The following is a 19,567-nucleotide window of genomic DNA, read 5'->3' on the forward strand; positions in this document are numbered from 1 at the left end:
CCCATCCAATAGTGACGAATGGATGGATTCTGTGCGAGCTGTAGATCGAGAAGTTTGGGCAGAGCTATGTTTAGAAGCGACACCGCTGACGAGCTTCGGCGAAGGTGCGGATGACTGGTAAGTAAGTGAGTAATTATAGTCGTGTCGAGAGGGAATGAAGCTCGATTCCATTGTATAAAGGGTTGCGCCTGACTCGGCGCAGTTGAGTTAGCGGTTCGGATTGAGGTGGAACCTTCGCGAATTGCAGCGATGATTGGTGTTACCAAGGGTCCCACCTCTATCCTAACCGCTGCGCTCCACCGCAACGCTTCGGGCGTAGTCGCTTACGTAAGTGCATTGAGCTTTATGTTGTTTTGATGCGACTGTAATAAGAATGAGTCAGAAATGGTGAGAACTTTCGACAAAATTGATTCATCCATTTGTTTTGATGTTAATGATGAATGGCAGCCACTACTGATTTTTTCAACGCTCTTGGAAAGTACAAAGAAAAGCGCAGAAAAAAACGATTTTGGAGATTTTAATGCTATTTGAAAAGCCCAGTCACATTGTTGTAGAAAAAACTTCGGAGATGGAGATGCTCACGTCAACGATACGGAAGACACTCTACCTGGAATCAATGTGGCTTTTCATGAATTCGTCGAGATAACTGTCGAAGTCATTCGACAAGAACTCATGCTCGAAATGCAAGTCCAGCAAAAGACAACCTGGAGGAGTTAGAAGAAATTGGGAGGATAAACGAAGGATAATCTGTGGTCGGAAACCCGCAGTCGCTTTCCACATGTGGAAGGCTACGAACACCCGTCACCCGTAAAACATGCTCCTCCCCATGCTCCCTATGATGAATGCAGTGTTGTTCTAGCAACTATCACTTTGATATCACGCATAGCTTTTCCTAGAGGTGTCTCTAGGACTTTCGGAAATGAAGTTCGAACTGAAAAGCGAAATTAAAGAGTTTTTCGAAGCAAAAGATTCAAATTGGTTCAGAAGCGGGATCAAAAATTCGCATGAAAAAGAAATTAAGATAGTGCACAAACGCATCTATTTTGCAGATTGAATTTCTTTGCATGTGTTTTTCCGAATATTAGAATGTTCTGTAAACGTTTTAATCACTTTTGATCCATGATAAGATTCCTTCATTTTCATATTAGATCTTTGTGTATCTTCTCTCCACTCTTGATTTCAAATTCTTATTTTATTTTGGCTACAGAACAAGTATGTTGTGGAATGTTCTCGAAACTTGTTTTCAAAAGTACAAGGACACGAGGACGCAAGGACGATATAAAAAAATTTTTGATAATAAGGTAATAAGGGGGGACAAGGAACTGTCATGAAATTTGAACCCTAGTCCTCTACGATCATCGGTTCGGAGCGAGCTTGAAAAGGACAGACGAAAAGATCAACAGAGCATTCAGAAAAGGTACCGTGGCCGATAGTACCATTCTAAGTTGGTTTCAGCGCTTCAACAACGGCGATACGAGCCTCGACTCTCAACCCATTCTTCAAGGGGCTTCGGAGTTGCCGGAGGGTCATCAGATAATCAACACCAATCTTACATGTACCAACTTCCGGAACTGGATGATGTAGTTGTGCGAAAAACGCGACGAATTTGTACTACTGCATGAAAACGCCAGACGGACGTTCTTACACGGTAAAGGTGCAGCGATAACCTCCGAAGGGCCTGGTTGGGCTGGACGTATCACCATCCCGGTAGCCCAGACCCTGCTTCGTCTGACCGTCACCTGTTCCTTGGCGTGACGCAGCATCTGAGCAGGGAAACTTTCAAAGACCTCGATGAATTCAAAAAAGGAGAGCTAATTTTTAGCGCTGGCATCTCTATTTCTGGATGAAGGGCATTAAGACTTTGCTCGTTAGATGCTGTTGATAGTGTCTCATCGATAACTTTGGCCCACAAATCTTCATGCTAGGTCACTCGAAGCTGACGGAGAATGGCAATCGCCAAAGCTCCTTCTTACATCTGTCATAAAATTTGCGTTGAGTCAATGACTGTTGCAGAGCACTTTCACACAAAATTTATGATATTCTACGGCACGCAATTGCTAGAGGTTCGCTGTGGCCGCACAGTCGATGGTTCGAAACCGCCCTAGTGCCAACCAGACTTTTCATCCCTTCAGGGTCGATAAATTGGCTGTGTTGAGTAGGAATGGACTGCATGAACGCAAGTAAACACAATTGCACCCTCTAGCTTTGTAAAAAAAAAACCCTTTTGTGCTGGTGGTGATGTAATAGTTAGAAAAATTCCAGTTGTGTCAACAGAACACACTTCCCTTCCAAAACGAAAACAGATCCATATGTGATTATTGGCAAGAAGAGTGTGTTGGTTCACAAGAAATTCTAAAAGAAAAAATTGGATTCAAGTGCGGTCGTTAAATATAGAAAAGGAAATTTTCGCATGATCGCTGGAGTCCGTCGGCGAACGGAAGGAGCAAAACGGTAAGGGGATTAAAATTTGAAATAAAAGTTTTTTGGTTTCCAAACGATACGTCTTTTCTTCTTTTTCCAAAGAAAAAGAAGAAAAGACGTTTAGTGACAAAAAAAAATTCGACAATGGTGTCTAACAATCAGCGAATGCGTCCTTTGTGATTGTGTGTGTGATTCATTCTACTAAGTCCGCTGAAAATAACCAAAAGATGTTCCGCCGTTAGAGAAAATATTTCTAAATGACGAAGCAAACAATGACTAACACTGTACGTACAGTATGGCTTCTTGTTCCACAGAACCGGTGCTACAGAAACTGTATCCGTGCTAAACGCAGCAAAACATAAGCAGCAATAGAACTTATTTTCAATCAGAGGAAGGAGAAGCACGTCCGACTGAGGAGGGATGGACATAAGTCAGAAAGACTGGGTTGCTTCGAGTGCGTTACGGTCACGCCAACACAGACAGCGACAAAAGACACATGTACGACCGTATATGTGTTAGTAATGCATGGAAAATCTGGAAAAAACGTATTAGGAAAGTAGAGGATTTCATTTTAGAAGTATTTTTTGCATTCACTGTAAGGTCAAACACTCTTATTTGAAACACTGACCTCACAGTCTGTGAGGGAATTTCAAATACAGGTTAGAAGTTTTTTTTTAGCCGTCGAAGAAAAGTTCTAATATTGAATTTTTATTTGAATTCAGTCGATTCTTGATTAGCAACTGTAAACTCTCTGTACGACTATAATAGCACTAAAAATTTTCGTCTTCATGTGAACATTTTCACGGTTTCTTTATAACAACTTTTACGGAAAGAATTTCTTTGTTAAGTATGCAGTGCGTCAGATTTTTATCTGCTTTACATTCTAGTTTCTGAAATGAAGCAGACAATTGTACATCTTGATTCGATAGAATAGTCAAAATAGAAAGTATTCTGGACAATATTAAAAAATTTATCCTGTGAGGAAATCCTAGAAAAATGCTAGAGGTTGAAGTGCTGCTGACGTTGCTCAAACATATAAATGTAGATGATTGATTGATTCTCATGTAGATTTATTCATTATGCTAATGTTTTCATTTGTCATTCACAGTCTAATTATTTCCTAACTAATGATATTACTCATCTCCCCACGTAAAAATGGAAAATTATTCTGCGCTTTTTTTGTCCTTTGTAGTTGGCAAAATTCAATCAGTTGTGACGAAGCCGGAAAATTATACCTTGTTTTAGATCCGGATCCCACAACACCTTCGTGAATGTTCACGAATTAGATACCATTAATAAATCCCACCTCAACGTCAAAGGCTTGACAGTGCTGTTCGATGTTCAATTGATTTATAGGTGGAAAGAAGTTGTAATTTTTGTTGTTACTGTGAACTGTTTGACATGAAATTAGAGATGTGAAAATGTGATGGCTCATTTTTATGAAAGAAACACGGAGAAGAGAAAATGTGGAAGATTTTGTTTCAGAAAAGTGACCCAAAATAAGGAGAAATAACATACAGAGACAGCTGCGAGTCTGGTGCTCTATACATACGGTTGTCCTAAAATCGGACGAAATGGCCTATATTCTGAAAAGGCTTTGTTATTAGACGCCAAAAAAATTATATGCGGCAAAATAGATATGAATATTATGAGAGGACAATACTGATGGAATTGTATGACGGCGCACCAGAAAAAAAGGTTGAACAATTGTGCTTAAGAAAAATAGCGAAGCAGGTTTGCGAGAAATCATGAAACTAGAAATAAAGAGTGGGATATAAAGAAGCGCTAATTGATGAGTCACTTCCTCGTACGACGACAGTTCAGAGTCGTGGATGTTAATGAACGCGTACGCAGCGTATATAGTTGCTTGACGAGATCAAACGCTGTGTTGGGCGCACTTGTTCTCACAGACAAATTTTTCTCCAGCTTATCGATTCTGATAGAACGAGAGGGTTGGTTAGCTTTGAGAGGTTTCAAGCCAACGAACGAGCGACATTCTAGGTACTGATTTCTTGCTACGGATCTTCACTCGAGGAATCACGGCCTGTTAGTGACGAGGCTTTGTGTGCCGTCCTTAGATGACGATTAAGGAGGCAACAAGGACCGAAATCGAGCTTGTGCCTGCCTTGGACGCGGTCGGATTCAAGAGACGGAATCCCCATTTCTGCTGTGCCAGGAATGACTCACAATATACTTGTATCTCGCACGTCGGTCCGGTCGAAACCCTACAATCAAGTGCATGGGAGGTGGAAGGGAGGCTCTTTCTCCTCCAACAAATAAGCTGCATTTGTCCACTCTAAAGGATCCAACGTTCTTCCACAAATCCGCAGTACTAAAGGCCTGCAACTTGTCCAATTTTAAAATTATACGCAAGTCACAGGAATAAGAAAACCTGGTACGGTAGCGAAAAGCGAAGTTGCATTTATGATCTAGCCTGTCGAAACGGAAAAGAAGTAGGGTGACGACTTGTACATTTCATGTAACATTTACTATTTCTAACAACTTACGATCCGAATCGGACTTTCACGGATGGACGTAGACTTGCATCGGAAGCGGCCACAGAAGATCTGATGATGGAAGCCAGGATGATCAAATACGAGCTCATCGAACTGTATGTATATATTATACGCATACATCAAACGCCGTATACGATACTGGAGAACAATCGTTCTTGGAAACATGCGACAGTAAAGGAGTATGTACAGCTTTTTTCTTTGTCAATACGAGTATGGCGACGAACATCGACTATTTTAAACAACTTAAGATTCGAATCGGATGCCTGCGGATGAGCAGATGCGACCCAACTCCAGCTCTGACTGTCTTCGTCGCTAACACCAATATCCAAGAGCTAAATGCTACAAAGGAGAACAAGTCAGAACTTTTTACACGAATCTAGAGAAGTTCTACAATGTCATTCTTGGTTATTTACATTATTAATTGGTCCAGAAGAACCCCTGAGGAACTTTTCCACGCCCTACAATGAAACAAACATTGAGAGAGGCTTTCCGAGTTTGACATGACGAATAAGAACACACATAGAAAGTCAAAATCCCAGAAGCCAGCTCTCTACGCTGGTCGTGGGAGTCATCCGATGGGGAATATCGTAGTGAAATTGACCACATCATCGTCAGTTAAAAGATTTGCTTGATGGATGTCGCTTTTTTGGCAGACATCTATATCGATCGGATTATCAGCTCGTAGAAAGATTTTTTCACACGATGAGAAGAGAAGGCCGCAAATTTTAGAGAACGAAGTTCTAGAATTATCAATAATTGGGATCTCTTCACTACGCTGGGCGGCTTTTAGGAATATACCGCAATGTACAACAACGACGAAGAATACAGTCTCCTCGTTTAACACCTTCACCATCGCACGAGCAAGGCTGAGAGTTTTAAAACTGCCAAGAGATGACTCACCTCTTTGTACCAAAACGACTCACCTCTTCAACACCACCGTAATTTCTGACGTTCTTCGACCTATGCTCTAGAAACCTGTTCACTTCTCAGGCAGCAAGAAAATGCTGTGAGTGTCGTTGAACACTCAATTGAAGAAGTGATGCTAGGAGTACCCTCTTCGCGGAAGGTACTGCAGTGACACTCTATTGGTTTTGTACATGTACATCTCATTTTTTTTCAGCGTTTGAAAAAGGCTGGGTTTCCTATAGAGAGCAAATATATTGCCCATCTTTCTTGAAAGAAGTGAACTCCCAACAATTCCTGGAGTACCCAGCCACAGAATGTCAATATTTGCTATGTAGTATTCTGAGAGTTATTGCTCGTCCTAGATACGGATAGACCTTTATCCGCATTGCCACGCGGTTTAGTTGTAGTCGAGACTGAAGGCATATACAACTTATTCACAGTAAAGTTACGTACAGTATTGCCAGTGCCAGATCACTATGAGTATTGTTTATTGAAGGAGGTTTGCAACGCTTATTGTGCTTGCCAGCCGTCGAGTGAGAGGACTGCTCGCATGATGTTAAGACTGCCTTTTATACCCAAGCGAGCGAGATGGTTGCGTATGCTAGGCCTTCCGCAACAGTGGAATGGTAAAAACCAAACGATGGATGGGAACCGTAGGTTCACCTCCGCATCTTCCCGTATCTTTTCAACATTCATCTCCATTTCTCTTGCAAATAAGAAGGAATTCGTCGTCCCGTCTCCAGCGAGAAGTTGGAGTCTGGCTGAGAACAAGCTAATGCCAAGGTTCTCCATCGTCCGGCCGAGGCAAGTTGAAAGGCTGTCACCACCACTGCACATTCGATCCTAGTCTCGGTTCTGCAGAACATTTTTGAGTACGAATCAAGACGACTCGAACAGAGCTCGCGACTTAGAGTGTTTTACAGTTTGTATTTAGGAAACAAGGACAGTACTTTCAGACATCGACCTGTACGCCCTTTCAAACTATCAGGTGCGTCAAGCTCCACACATTTCGGAAAACTTAGAGGAAACGAATTGTCAATGGGAAGGTAGATCCAGATATAAAACATGGGTGACGTTTTATCTAGGTAGGTAAGAAAGAAAAGAAGAAGAAAAGGTAAGAGCACCGTAGTAAAGGAAAACACTCATGCTCAATGGCGTGGTCTTTTTTGTTGTGTATTTAGCCCCAATAAGAATGAACGACATGAAAAGAATTAAATTATTCCGGTGATAAGAACTATGGGACTATTTAACGATACATAAGATAACAGATGTCGTCAAAAATGCAACGGTGGCATATTATTAGAAGAAGTTGTAGAAATAACAATAATCTTCTACTCAATTCCTCGTACGGTATGAATTCGTAGTATGAAGAGAAGAAAAAAAGACTAGATGTAGAGGATGATGCTAACGAAAGCTGCAAATCAATGTCAATCTGCTAATAACTGGTGTCTCCCACACCCCCACATCCCGAATTCAATTTCCAACAATGTTCCATTCACTTTTCGAACTCTATAACTCCATAAAAACCGGAACACAGCAGAACTGCACGGATTTAGCTGGCAAGCTTATTGGGATTTAAAATGTAGGTTTTCTGTAGTTGTACAGTTTTTCTGAGAATACGCAAAGTAACGGGGCGGGCGCAGCACAGTTGGTAAGAGGTTCCGCTGCGACTGTACGGTCTGCTATAGTTTAAAATCGCACTTGTTTAAACCCACACTAATTTAAACCCTCAACAACCAAGCATTTCGCCCCTGCGGAGTCAACAGATTGGTACCAGTCCCGTCTGGAAGGATAAAGACACTGACTCGAGCGACTAAGCGCGCAGCTGAATCCACACGAATAGGTCAATCTTTAGTAGTATTTCTACCTGACTAGGAGCTCTCATATAGAAGCTGAATTTTGCTACTGTGCTGAAATTTGTCAGGTGTAAAAGTGAATAGGGCGGGTGTGGCGCAGTCGGTTAGAGGTTCCGCTGCCTGCACGATCGATCGAAGGTTCGAATCCTCTCTATGTAGTGCTCATCCCTCTGAGTTTGATAAATTGGATCCAGACTTGTCTGGGAAGATAAAACACTAAGTTAACACATCCAATGGCCTCTGCAAGGCATTGTATAGGCCAGTTACACGTTCGTGCACCTCAAAGAATTCTGAACTGAACCCGTTGGAGCATTCTAAGCGGATTGATCAATGCCAGACACTTTATCCTTTACGCAAAAAAAGCAAAAATAGTAATATTCTAATAAAAGGTGCATCAAATTCAGTAGAAAAGCCAGTGAGCGAATCAAGAAAGGCGAAAAAAAAACATTATCCGGTTCTTTTTACGGAAGAGGAAAGGAAGAAGCAAGGTAGCTGGCTTGCTAACTGTCGTGAAAATCACACAGCTTCTCCCCTGCGGCAAAAAGGTGTGAAGCAGTGAATGCACAAAGTGGAAGGAAATAAATAAGTTTTTGGATAAGAATCATAAACATAACTCCATTATAACAAGAAGTTTTGAATTGACTATTTCTGCAGTTTGGTTCGATTGGATCAGAGGATTAAAAATAAAGCAATAAGAAAAAGCATTCTCATAGATTCTCTCGCTAACTTCCAGTGCGAACTGAAGAGAAAAATGAGCTCAATCAAGACCAAGAACTACGGGTATTTCCGTTCTTCGGGTACTGAGTACTTTTTCTCCTTTTTTTACGATCTAGCATTGAAATATTTGATAATAATAAAGGGTCACCACACATCCAGGAATGTCCTAGGTGTTTTGGCTTACTCATCGATTAAAGGGCATTGTCCTTCGTTGCGTTCTCCCTCTAGAAACCCTCTTTCTGTTTCTCTGTCTCTGTATCTTACTAATATCACAAAACAATGGGTGCCCAATTAAATGCGTTGAGAATAAATAAAAGTATCCACTACAAAACTCGAAAAGGCATAGAGATGCAGAATTTCGTAACACATATTAGCCTGTGAGAATAAATGCGATAAACTGAATTATAATATGTTGATAAGTGAAAAAATAGAAATGGCTATTCGTGGAAAATAAAAAATGTGTGACCTCTAGTGGTCATTATTGAACAAGTAGCTAAAAAAAGCGAGAAAAGAGTGAAAAAAATGATCCGAGAAGTGACTAAGAAGACTCAAATTGATTGTGTAAGAGAGGTATGAATGAAGAATCACATTCCAGAAAAGGCAATAACTTCGCAATGGAATGCGTTACAGTGCAGTACAAATACGGGCTGAGCCACCGTGTACACATACTTATTTGCCGCTTTTCGATTAGAATGTAAAGTTTTGTGGATGAAAAGAGGGCGGAGGGATTTCCATGATTTGATCATTTTAAAAACTCCACCCCCATTGCCTACGACAAATCTTTCTGTTCTGCGTTTCCAGAACTTGTATGTCCTAGATAAATAGCGCATAAAAATTGAAAAATAGTTCCAGTGGCTGGGGTAGGAAGTCAGTGGTGGTAAATTTCTCCTCCTTAATCTTCCCAAAGTCCCGGATCAAATTAGTAAAATTTCTGCAAAAATCCGTAACAAGAAGAGGAGAAAATGCTGCGTCAAAATGGCCTCCAGCGTAGCATTGGTGCTTCTTACAATTTTCACGACGGTGAATTCCTTTTAAATTCCTTTCATTTGGCAGTCGTCGCAATAAATGGGATCAGGAGTGCTCGGAAACTTTAGGTCATTTTTAGGTCATTGATTGTGCTTCACTTTGAGCGCATCGCAAGTTCTCGGAAAACCGGCGATATGAAGGTTACTGTAGGCGGCCTATGTGTCGATCTGTGTTGTGCTACGGCGCCATCCACACTAATATCCAGATGGTACTGGGTTTCGGTTAACATAGGATCGAAAAAGAATCAAAAAGAACTGGGAAGTTCAAGGGATAGCCCACTATGGGGTATGTAGTCGATTTGCGTATCCAGGCCGGAAACTTGACATCACGTTCATTTCCCAGCACTAGCGATTCTACTCCAATCTTTCAGTAACGGCATAAATTTCTGAGTAAGCAGATGGTGAAAATGTCTTCCGAACATGAAACGAAGTGGAACAACAGGCAGAACGCTAGAAGGACGACTATTTATTAGATTACTTATTAGATTACTTTATTAGATTACGGAATTTAAAAGGAATTCATTATTATTTTAGAATTTACAAGTTGAGTATTTATTAGTCTCTATTTAAGTCAGTTATTCAGTTACCACACTCATCCACAGCAATCCGAATGGTCCACTGGTCCCTTTAGGCTTAGCTTAGGCTTATTTTGCCTCAAGCGAGCCCGCATCTCCACAGATTGCGTTTTTTCTGCCCGGTTTGGGTAAAAATGTGAAAAGTCGAAATGTTCGACTTTCACTAAACTTCGGCATAGTAAGATGGCGTATCGATTTTTTCGTAAGCTGTATGTGAGATTAATGTTGATTGATTTTTAATTGATTTTATTGGTGAACGTTTCGGGAAATCGCCTTCTTCCCAGCCTGAAATGGGTGATTCAATTCGTATTCTAAACAACCAAATCTCTTCACAACTGAGCAAACAAACTCTAAGCTTATTTTTTCCAACTAGTGACGTAGGGACTGCACTAAATGCTCACTCTGGATTGAAAAACCCGAGTAGTGACCACCGACGGATCGATCACGAAAGCGGATTCTTTGAAAGTCTGAAGCAAAAATGTTGAAGATATATGTCTTAGAGTTTGTCAGTTCGGTTGTGAAGAGATTCGGTGGTTTAGACGGTGAATTGAATCGCTCACATCAGGGTCAGAAGAAGGTCACTTGCCGAAGCGTTAGCCAATGAAATCAGTTAAAAAAATCTCGTGTGCAGCTCATAAAAATCGATACGACTTTTCTAGTTGTTCTGAAAATTCCAGCAGATATATTTTGACTGGGAATGAAAAGAAACCGATGATTGAGGTGCCCGTGATGACAGCAACCGATGGTGCATGGAAGGAAAGAATTGATTGTGGACACATTTTGGTGTACATATAGGTGTCAAAAGTCATTATAGCTGTGTAAATAGATATATTTCAATGGAAATGTCGATAACAGCTCCGGAAAAGAGTTGGGACATTTCAGGATTTGCTCCTCGATTTAGATAAAACAGATGGTTGAAAGGGCTGTTGACAACGACTTTTTTGAGCAGCATGGACCGGATTTGTTCGCATCTATGTTTGCAGATTGTTCTCTGCAATAGCCTTGGATAACCTTTGTAGACGTTTCCTTGTGCTCGCACTTATGTTTATTTTCAGATTTACGGTATTCGTCCTGTCAACTCATACTCAATAGTACAAGAAGTGGAGCGTGTTAGGTAAGAGGAGCCGATGAACACCAAAATCTCAAGTTCAGACGGGATTTGCGGGATCGTGAAGGATAGAGTACAGTACCGAAAAGGTAAGAAATTGTTTTCTTCTGCTACATGACGCAAGCGATTACGCTCGGAACAATCCAATTCTCACAGGTGAGTACAGGCATACTGTTGTAGTTCCAATCGTGACAGGCTTCCATCCAAGAAGTAGGTAGCTGACGGATGACCATACCTCAGAAAAACCCATCGTGAAGTCCGCAAGCCCTGGATGTGACTTAAAGTAACTATCGGGTTGTTCGCTACCATCGCTGCTACTACTAGATAGGAAAATGTAAAAATTTCTATAAGGATTAGGAATAAAAGATAAATTGTCTGGCATTAATCAATCCACTTGGGATGCGCCCCCACGTTTACTTCAATTCAGAATCGTTTGAGGTTCACGAACGTGCAACTGGCCTATACAATGACTTGCGGGGTCTGGCCGATGTGTCAAGTCAGTGTTTTTATTCTCCCAGACAAGTCTGGTACCAATTTATCCACCCGGCGGGATGAAAGAAATGGTGAGCTCTAGGGCGGATTGGAAGCTCCGATCGTGCAAACACACCCGAACCTTTTACCGACTGTGCTACACTCGCCCCAAGCCGGCATGTACTGTTCAAAAGGTTCGGAATGTTTCAGAATGTTGGACATTTTGTTGAACATCTCTTGGAGAACAGTTTACAAGAGCTTCACTGAGATGTGCAGTAGGTGGTTAATACTGATTTCATCTGATAACGTCCCAAGAAGGCATTCTCTCGAGAGCCAAAAGGCCAATAAACTTCCAATATGCGACCTCCTCAAATCTATTCGCAAGTAAAGAGAACCCTATAGTTTTTCTAAAGCCAACTAACCGTCGGATAATCAACTTAGATTGTGATTATTATAACTGTAATTACAGTAGCGACAAGTAAATGATTACCTCCAAATAACTCATCAAGTTTCTTCGAGAAATTCTGAAAATTTGCCCTCACTTACACTCAAAACCCCTATCGTATTGCTCGTTTCAATTATCAATCTTCCAGATATTCGCGTGTTCACATTTTTGAAAACCTCAGATCGTAACGTCATCGAATGTAAGACATCCAGATTCCGTCTACAGGCGATTTTCCATACTTTGCGTCGTAAACGGTAAGTTTATTCACTACAGATTCAGCACTATATTATTATATCATTATATTCAATTCCTTCAAGTAATTTCTCTTTCAAATCTTTTTCCTTTTGGTTGATTGGAACGGAGCTTTAAGAAATCTTATACATATACTCTTCATTGGTTAGCTTGTTTCTTTCCAACTTTATCTGATTTTTCCTACAGGATTTAAAAAAAAACAAAAAAAATTGGTTATGAATGATTGTACATCAAATAAAAGTTATCGGGTCTGTAGTAATCCTTGATTTCAAGGGGTACTCGCTTTCTCCTCCTTATCACTTGGCATCATTACAGTCGACGTTGTTCGATTGCTGTCCTCGTTGGATTCCTCATTCACCGCTTCGAGGCTGACATTAGCTTGGCTGTGCTTACGAGCTGAAAAGCAGGAATTTTGTAGCATGTTCTTCTCCTTTTTTTGGATTTTTTTCTCTGAAATCCTACTAAGTATTAGTCTTTTGTTTCGCAGGAATGTGGAGAGAACTATCATACAAGTTTATATAAAAATTATTGAAAAAATACCTTCGTCATTGCTTCTTCGCTCTATTTCGTCATGGGGAACGACTGAACTTGAACGAGATCTGCTGAAAAAAAATCTCTTTATGTCCTGTGCACGTCTTATATTCAACCATATAGGAACGATTCCTTTTTTTCCTCAAAGAATATATTATTAACGGTATTCTTATTTAAAAAAAAATAAAGTGAAAATTGCAAGAAAAAAGAGATTGAAAAGCGAAAAGAAATAGATAACAAATTTCTACTTTGATAATTTGTTTCTGAACGTTTTATATGATTTGCACTACTGAAGAGCCCGGTGCCTTGAGCCTCTTTTCGTCGGTCCATCATTGACATCACACTGTTAGGGAAATTTTCAAAAAATTAAAATAAATGAACAGAAGAAAATCCTTAAACGCCGTCTTAGGGACAGAAAGTCCCAAGAATTCCAATTTGTTATATTTTGAGCCTCACGTCCGCCAATTAATTTACTTTGGTCAAAAACGTTTCGAAAACCCACGATAAATCGAACAACTGACTTTACTTCACTGTTATTAGAAATACCCAGGCTTCTGCCAGTCATTCTCGAAATTCCAGAAAATTTTACCTGATGATAGCCAGACTGATTCTCCTCAGCAGGTTAGGAGATTCGTGCCCATGAGCTGGAAAAAGCCACATCTGAAAATTATTACAAAACTACCTTATCATGTCACATACGGTAGTCTTCCGGTTTTACCGCCACCATCTTCACGCCCTCCTCATCTTCAAAGCTAAACATTGTTGGAGTGGAAGAAATTAGTTAAAAGTTATTCAATAATAGGGATATCAGCTGATTTACTTGTATTTCTCAGCCGATCCAACCAGCATGGCATCAGGCTGGCTATCCTGTGAATACATAGGATTATAGTCAGGATCGGCAAAACTGTCCGGAGAAAGTTCGGGACAAGCCTCGTACTGGTCGTCGACAATGATGAGGCCTGTCTGAAAACACACTTTGCCCGGTTTACTTGGAAAACATTCACCAATGAACAGAAAACACCTGAAATGTTCTAAAAACCTACGAAAAACCCTTAAAAATTAGGAATTCGCCAGAAAATAGAAACCCTGGAAAGTTAATCCTCTGATTATCCATATCTGATGATTCTTTTAAAAGAAATGACCGACAACGCAGTCAGTTTTAGCTCTGAAAAGAACGAAAATCTCTGGAAAGAGCGAAATTCTAACTGAAATGATGGAAATCATGGTGGAAAACTTCAACAACTGTGAAAATCAATAGAAAATTTCATGGCAGGCTACCAACAGCAATGTTTTTATCGATGAGAAAATTGCATTCGAAATCGTCGTCATCCTCCCCAAGAGGATTCAGCAACGCCTCGGCAACCTACGGAAAACAGTTAAAACTGTTGATAACAATAAATTTCAATGAATTTCCCACTAGATTTCTTGAACTGACCTTCATCCAACCAACAATGCATATAAATTCGAGAATTGTCATGAATGGTACGTATAGGTCAACCTGGAAAGGTCTAGTGAATAACAAAAAGAAATTACGGTGGAATTCTTGATTTCTCGGGATTAGTTGTAAGACTGTAGATCAAAGATGAACGATCGGACATAATCCAATAAGAGGTTAAGGACTGCGCCCGCCTGTGATTCGTCGAAAATCCATTCGGACGAATCGTAGGCGAGGCACGGCGCAAAGGTTGCGCATCGCAAGAGAAGCCGTCGTAAGAAACATTTTCGGGTCTTTTTCGGTTTTTGTCTGTTTACCCTGATAGAGGGAGAGATGAACGGAATCACATTCTTCCTCACAATCTACGACCCCGTAGACATAACCCCACCAGAAACCCGTACCACCTCTGATTCGTGGGGTGATGAATTTAAGATCCTGCTTAACTGTTATATATACATTCATAACAATTCAAATATCCAATGATACAACAAGACGGTTTAATCGATAAATTGATCCAGTAAAAATCGATTGCCAGCACACTCACAACGCTGTGAAACATAGCTTTCTCGCCGATGATGAATTGTCGAGAGACCAAGCATAATGTGAAGTATGAACGCACTGCCAAGAATACGACCTAAACAAGAAAATTGGAAAGTGTAACCTGAAGAAATGATGATAAACAAAACTCAACGCAACAATGATAATCAAGGAATTTTACCAAAAAGTTAAGGTAAATTTTAGAGACTTTAGGGAAACTTAAGAAATTTTCTTCTTATGCAGCTTTAGCTTCGTTTCTGGAAAACGATGAAAAGTATAATCGGGTCAAAACAAAATAAAGCACCACTCTACGCGGCAGTTCACAGTGGTCTCACCTCAACCCCAAACGCTTTCTCCCCCGCGCCGCTTCGAGCGCAGCCGATTACGCCCCCGGTTCATGTCGTTTTGACCTAACGATAGTAGAGTCAAAACGACATAAAGCACATACGCAATTGCGTACGGGCTTCCCCCGAGGCGCTTCGGTGAAGAGTAGCGGTTAGGAGCGTTGTGAAACCCTTGCTGGCACCACCCATCGCTGCAGTTTGTGACGGTCCCACCTCGATTAAAATTGCTGCCTACCGCGCCGTTTCGAGCCTGTAGGCAAACGCACCGCAACTATACTCGTGAGTCATGTCGTTTTGACCCGACTACGTACGAATTCTCTCAAGAGTAATGCACGTGTCGGGTGTAACTGCGGCCTATACATTTAGACTGACGCAACAACTGGAAGAGTGCTACGATCGCTTGCCTGCAGGAATTCATATAACGAGAATAGGAAATTATGGATAAAAGTGAAGGGACTGAGTACCAAGCAGAATGATGGAAGCATAGGTGATGTCAAAACTAAGGGTCAAAGTTCGTAGCCAATAACAGGGCTTCGGGCCCGCCTCCCCTTTGCACGCTACACGAAAATACAATTTTCTTTTGGTTTAATGGACTATGTTGGCCTAAAGACGAACATTAAATCCAACATTCCTCACCTGTGGATAAGCGATAGGCACTGGTACCCAGTCGAAGTTGCATAGGAGAGCTAAGGCACCACGAAACGCTTTAATCTCCTCAAAAGGAGAAAATTATGAATTTTTCATTTTAAAGGCAAAAAATGCTGAAATGAAGTTAGAAATAGGAAAAAATCAGTTAATTTCAAAGTAGAACATTGGACGGGACATCCCACATTAGCAACTTAGCCCCGCCCACAGCAAATTTAATGATTTAAGAAAAAAAGAAATTGTAAAACCCACATTTTGAACAACAATCATGGCGTATGGACTTTCAAAGTACGAGTTCTTTAACGCTTTTACACAGATGTTAAGCGCCCAATTAATTGGAGCCCAGTATTTGTTGTAAACGATTTTTATATCCTCAAGATCTTTGAGCTCATTTTCGCGCAAGAATCCTGCAGAACAGAGCAACTATTAGTGTTCTGTAATTACAGCATCTTCCACTTACAGTACTAGTATAATACTTTTACCTGCAGTCACTATCGATGACATGTTGGGGAATCTTCGCCGCACTTTCAGGGACACATCTCGAAATACGAGTATCTGCGACACATTTTTAGGCGCATTGATTACTTGCTAATCTCCTTAAAACTCTACGTGACTCACTTGTGACAACACTGAGTATCGTATTATGTCGCGACGCATTTGTCTAGCCTCATCGCTGTCGTTTCGTAGCAGATGCGACAATGTGAGAGCAAGGCTGGAATGGAAAATACAATACCTATGCATGAACATTGAGAAACGGACGGTGAGTGACGGTAAGGCACCGTCGGCCACCGTCACTTGCTCGTAACTTGTCATAAAATAGAAATTTAAAGGCATCACTCCACGAATCTGGGTTGGTGCAGGTTTCAGGAGTCTATACTCCTATACGGAGTCGTAGATTATGGGGAGGAGGGTAACTCCGTGCATTTCTTCCTAATTGTCGTAAAAAAAAACGTCCCGGAAGATGCGGCTTCAAGTTTTCAGGGGTGCTACTTTCGAGTTCTAGACGAGTTCTATTGGAGCGGATCTTCGATGCCGTTTTTACGGCAATTAAGAAGAAATGGACGGAATCACCCTCCTCTCCGTAATCTACGACCCTGTAAAGGCATAACCCACCTGAAACCCGTACCACCCCAGATTCGTGGGGTGATGCCTTTAGGAACAATTCATATATCATTAGATTCCTCTCTCCTGGATCTATCCAAAAACTGGCATATCGTTGAGAAAGGAGCAAAGTGACGCCGAATATGTGCCGAAAAGCAAGAATTGGGACACTACATAGCCTGAGGTTACAGTTGAAAAGGTTTTCAGAGACTCAAACTTTTACATTTGGTTAGAACAATATATTGTTAGAGACAAGCACACGAAATTGTTGATTTATTTTTTTTTGTTACTCCTTGTTACCTTGAACCTTTGTTGCGAGGTAAGAAGTTATCAAAACATCCAATAAAATCGCGCTTATGCATAACATCATCTGTGTTCCGTAGAATTTTCAGAATGTTGCGATGAAATCACTTCTCCGCATATTAATGAGCATAGCATAGAAATAGTTAATTTGGAGGTGCAAATCAGAGATGAGATGAAGGGAAAAGAAGGAAAAGTGCGATTTTCAAACTATGCGCTATTCAGTGTACGAACCAAGTTCTTCTGCCGGCACGGCAAAAAACTGTCCAATTCATAAGAAAGTGGAACTTATCAGTACTTTCAGTTATTTAGAAAAGAGATTTTGGGCATTATTTCAATCATAGCCGTTCAATTTGAAGTTATTTAGGATTTTATTGTATGGAAGTGTTAGCTGCATTAGAAAACCATGCCTTTAAAGTATACTAGATTTTATGGTGAAAGGCATGACTTCACTCCATTCGTCTTCGAGATTTTATTCTTCGTAGATAAATTTCTAATTCCTGTTTAACAACATCCATTGGGTATATGAAAGATATGAATAAGTAGAATTTTAACTTGAGTTTTTAATTATAAGGCCAATTGAATCCTATCATTACTTTTCGAATTTTTCGTAATTCAATAACCCTCATCTTGAATTTACTTGAACGCAAAAATCCCTACAAAATTCTTTAAAAAGACCACTTTGGAAGATGTGTAATTGCGGACATACTCCTCGATCCAACCCATATTGTTGAATGTTTGACGCCAACGATCAACGATAATTGAAACGAAGAAGCCGAGCATAAACGTAAGCGGAATGTACGTGAGATTGCTGTTACAGTATGCAGCTATTAGCTCGAATTTTCTGAAAAATCATCATTTGTACGGTAATTACGTGCTAGGAGGGAAACGGTAACTTACGCTTGAGCATCAGCTTTGAGCACGTATCGATAAACCACAAATACTACATAATAAAGACTGATCCACAGTAGTAGTTCATAGGAAATCGATTTCCATATAGAACCACGCCATCGTAACAGTAGACGAAAGAATGTGAAAGCAGATACAGAAGAGACAGCATCATTATACGATACGGTCATAGTTACCCTGTATCAGGGATTCCGCTTCAGATTCATATGTGTATGGTGGTTAAAACATGGTAAAATTACTATGAAGAGTCCTATTAAGAAGCTCGGAACGTCACGGATTTTCACAAAAATAAATGACAGCAATATCCTCTGCATGCACCTATTGTGATGGTTGTTCAAATCGATAGATTGTATTTGTTCAGACAGAATCAAACTGACACCATACCGACTGTTTCGCTAAAAAGCCGTTATGGACTGATTTGGACGGTTAAATTGTCATGAAAATAGCAGACCTAGCTACCGCATGCGCTGATTACTTAGAAAATGGGATTTTCAAATCGTGTGCCTTCCAGAATCAGCCACAATTCACTTGAAGAGCAGCTTCCGACGCGCAGATACCTGCTTTTCTGATCTGTTTCGAGTGGGCGGAATTTCACAGGAATCCCTTTCCAAAAATTTGCGCTGACTTCACACTTTCGAAAGAGATGCCTATTTAAAAGTTCCTAAAGAGAAAAAATGTATGCGTTTATCAGAGCACAAACATCAGCGCAACACACTTGAATTTTTTGCTTTCCAATCATGTAACATCAATTAGAGAGAGGAATCTAACCTGGAACCGCCCTGAATTATCTTTCACTATGATTTAGTGTTTAGTGTTGGACGAGTCGTCCCAACTAGGACGAGTTATCCTTGCGAGGATACGTAAGCGTTATGAGCACAAGAAGAACTTAGATGATGGTAGCTTGAGTGCTGCTCTATGATAGAATGAGTATGCTCCTGTACCGAGGCAGTTGTGTTCATCAACGTACCTAACTAACTTATAAGATTTTAAACATGCCGACACCGCCTCTCGATTTCTGGATAACTAGGTAAACACGCTATAGTTTTTCTCTGCAGTTTTTCTCTATACTGCAACTGCAGAATAAGAATGTGAATAGAAATTTTGGAGAGTTCATGTTTCAAGATCTTGAGATATTATTTGTTCGAAGAGTTATCGGAGAACCTTCCAATGCAGTCCAACATTGAGAATTCACGTTTCTTTTGAAAAAAATAGTCATCATTCTAACTCAAATCAAAAACCATGACACTAGAAGAATCAAAAAGTAGAATCTAAAAATCAAAATTTGAAAAGAAAACGTAAAGAAAAAAGATCACGAACAGCAAGAATATGAATCCAGGAAAAAAATGAGAGAATGTTTTCTAATTGAGTTCTACACCAGCTAAATGTTGAGACAAATCTTTTGAAGATACTGTGGTAGAAATAGACGATGTTGAGATCTTTGTGGAAAATATAGGGATCGACGTGCAGATTACA

General features: G+C 40.4%; 4 protein-coding genes across 6 annotated transcripts; 2 read left to right on the top strand and 2 right to left on the bottom strand.

Annotated features, from left to right (window-relative positions):
• Positions 1-18: 18 nt before the first annotated feature.
• On the top strand, positions 19-717 carry RB195_003000 (uncharacterized protein; the record flags this gene model as incomplete). The annotated part of the gene is made up of 2 exons (XM_064200490.1): positions 19-104; positions 555-717. 2 exons carry the CDS (start codon positions 19-21, stop codon positions 715-717), a joined length of 249 nt encoding a protein of 82 aa, XP_064056371.1.
• Positions 718-833: 116 nt separating this feature from the next.
• RB195_003001 (uncharacterized protein) lies at positions 834-1,763 on the bottom strand (the record flags this gene model as incomplete). Of its 2 annotated transcripts, none has more annotated exons than XM_064200491.1 (2): positions 834-931; positions 1,646-1,763. In XM_064200491.1, 2 exons carry the CDS (start codon positions 1,761-1,763, stop codon positions 834-836), a joined length of 216 nt encoding a protein of 71 aa, XP_064056372.1. The 2 variants fall into 2 exon arrangements, with proteins under 2 accessions (XP_064056372.1, XP_064056373.1); XM_064200492.1 differs by lacking the exon at positions 834-931 and adding an exon at positions 1,441-1,571.
• Positions 1,764-11,143: 9,380 nt separating this feature from the next.
• On the top strand, positions 11,144-12,228 carry RB195_003002 (uncharacterized protein; the record flags this gene model as incomplete). The annotated part of the gene is made up of 4 exons (XM_064200493.1): positions 11,144-11,213; positions 11,552-11,620; positions 11,699-11,789; positions 12,189-12,228. 4 exons carry the CDS (start codon positions 11,144-11,146, stop codon positions 12,226-12,228), a joined length of 270 nt encoding a protein of 89 aa, XP_064056374.1.
• A 332-nt stretch (positions 12,229-12,560) lies between these two features.
• On the bottom strand, positions 12,561-18,264 carry RB195_003003 (uncharacterized protein; the record flags this gene model as incomplete). Of its 2 annotated transcripts, XM_064200494.1 has the most annotated exons (14): positions 12,561-12,688; positions 12,833-12,894; positions 13,413-13,467; positions 13,523-13,575; positions 13,644-13,786; positions 14,106-14,186; positions 14,259-14,321; positions 14,803-14,892; positions 15,776-15,853; positions 16,037-16,191; positions 16,267-16,339; positions 16,403-16,496; positions 17,895-18,029; positions 18,086-18,264. In XM_064200494.1, 14 exons carry the CDS (start codon positions 18,262-18,264, stop codon positions 12,561-12,563), a joined length of 1,389 nt encoding a protein of 462 aa, XP_064056376.1. The 2 variants fall into 2 exon arrangements, with proteins under 2 accessions (XP_064056376.1, XP_064056375.1); XM_064200495.1 differs by lacking the exons at positions 12,833-12,894; positions 13,413-13,467.
• Positions 18,265-19,567: the final 1,303 nt, after the last annotated feature.

The sequence above is a fragment of the Necator americanus genome, chromosome IV (assembly GCF_031761385.1).
Source record: "Necator americanus strain Aroian chromosome IV, whole genome shotgun sequence".
Classification (NCBI taxonomy): Eukaryota; Metazoa; Nematoda; class Chromadorea; order Rhabditida; family Ancylostomatidae; genus Necator; species Necator americanus.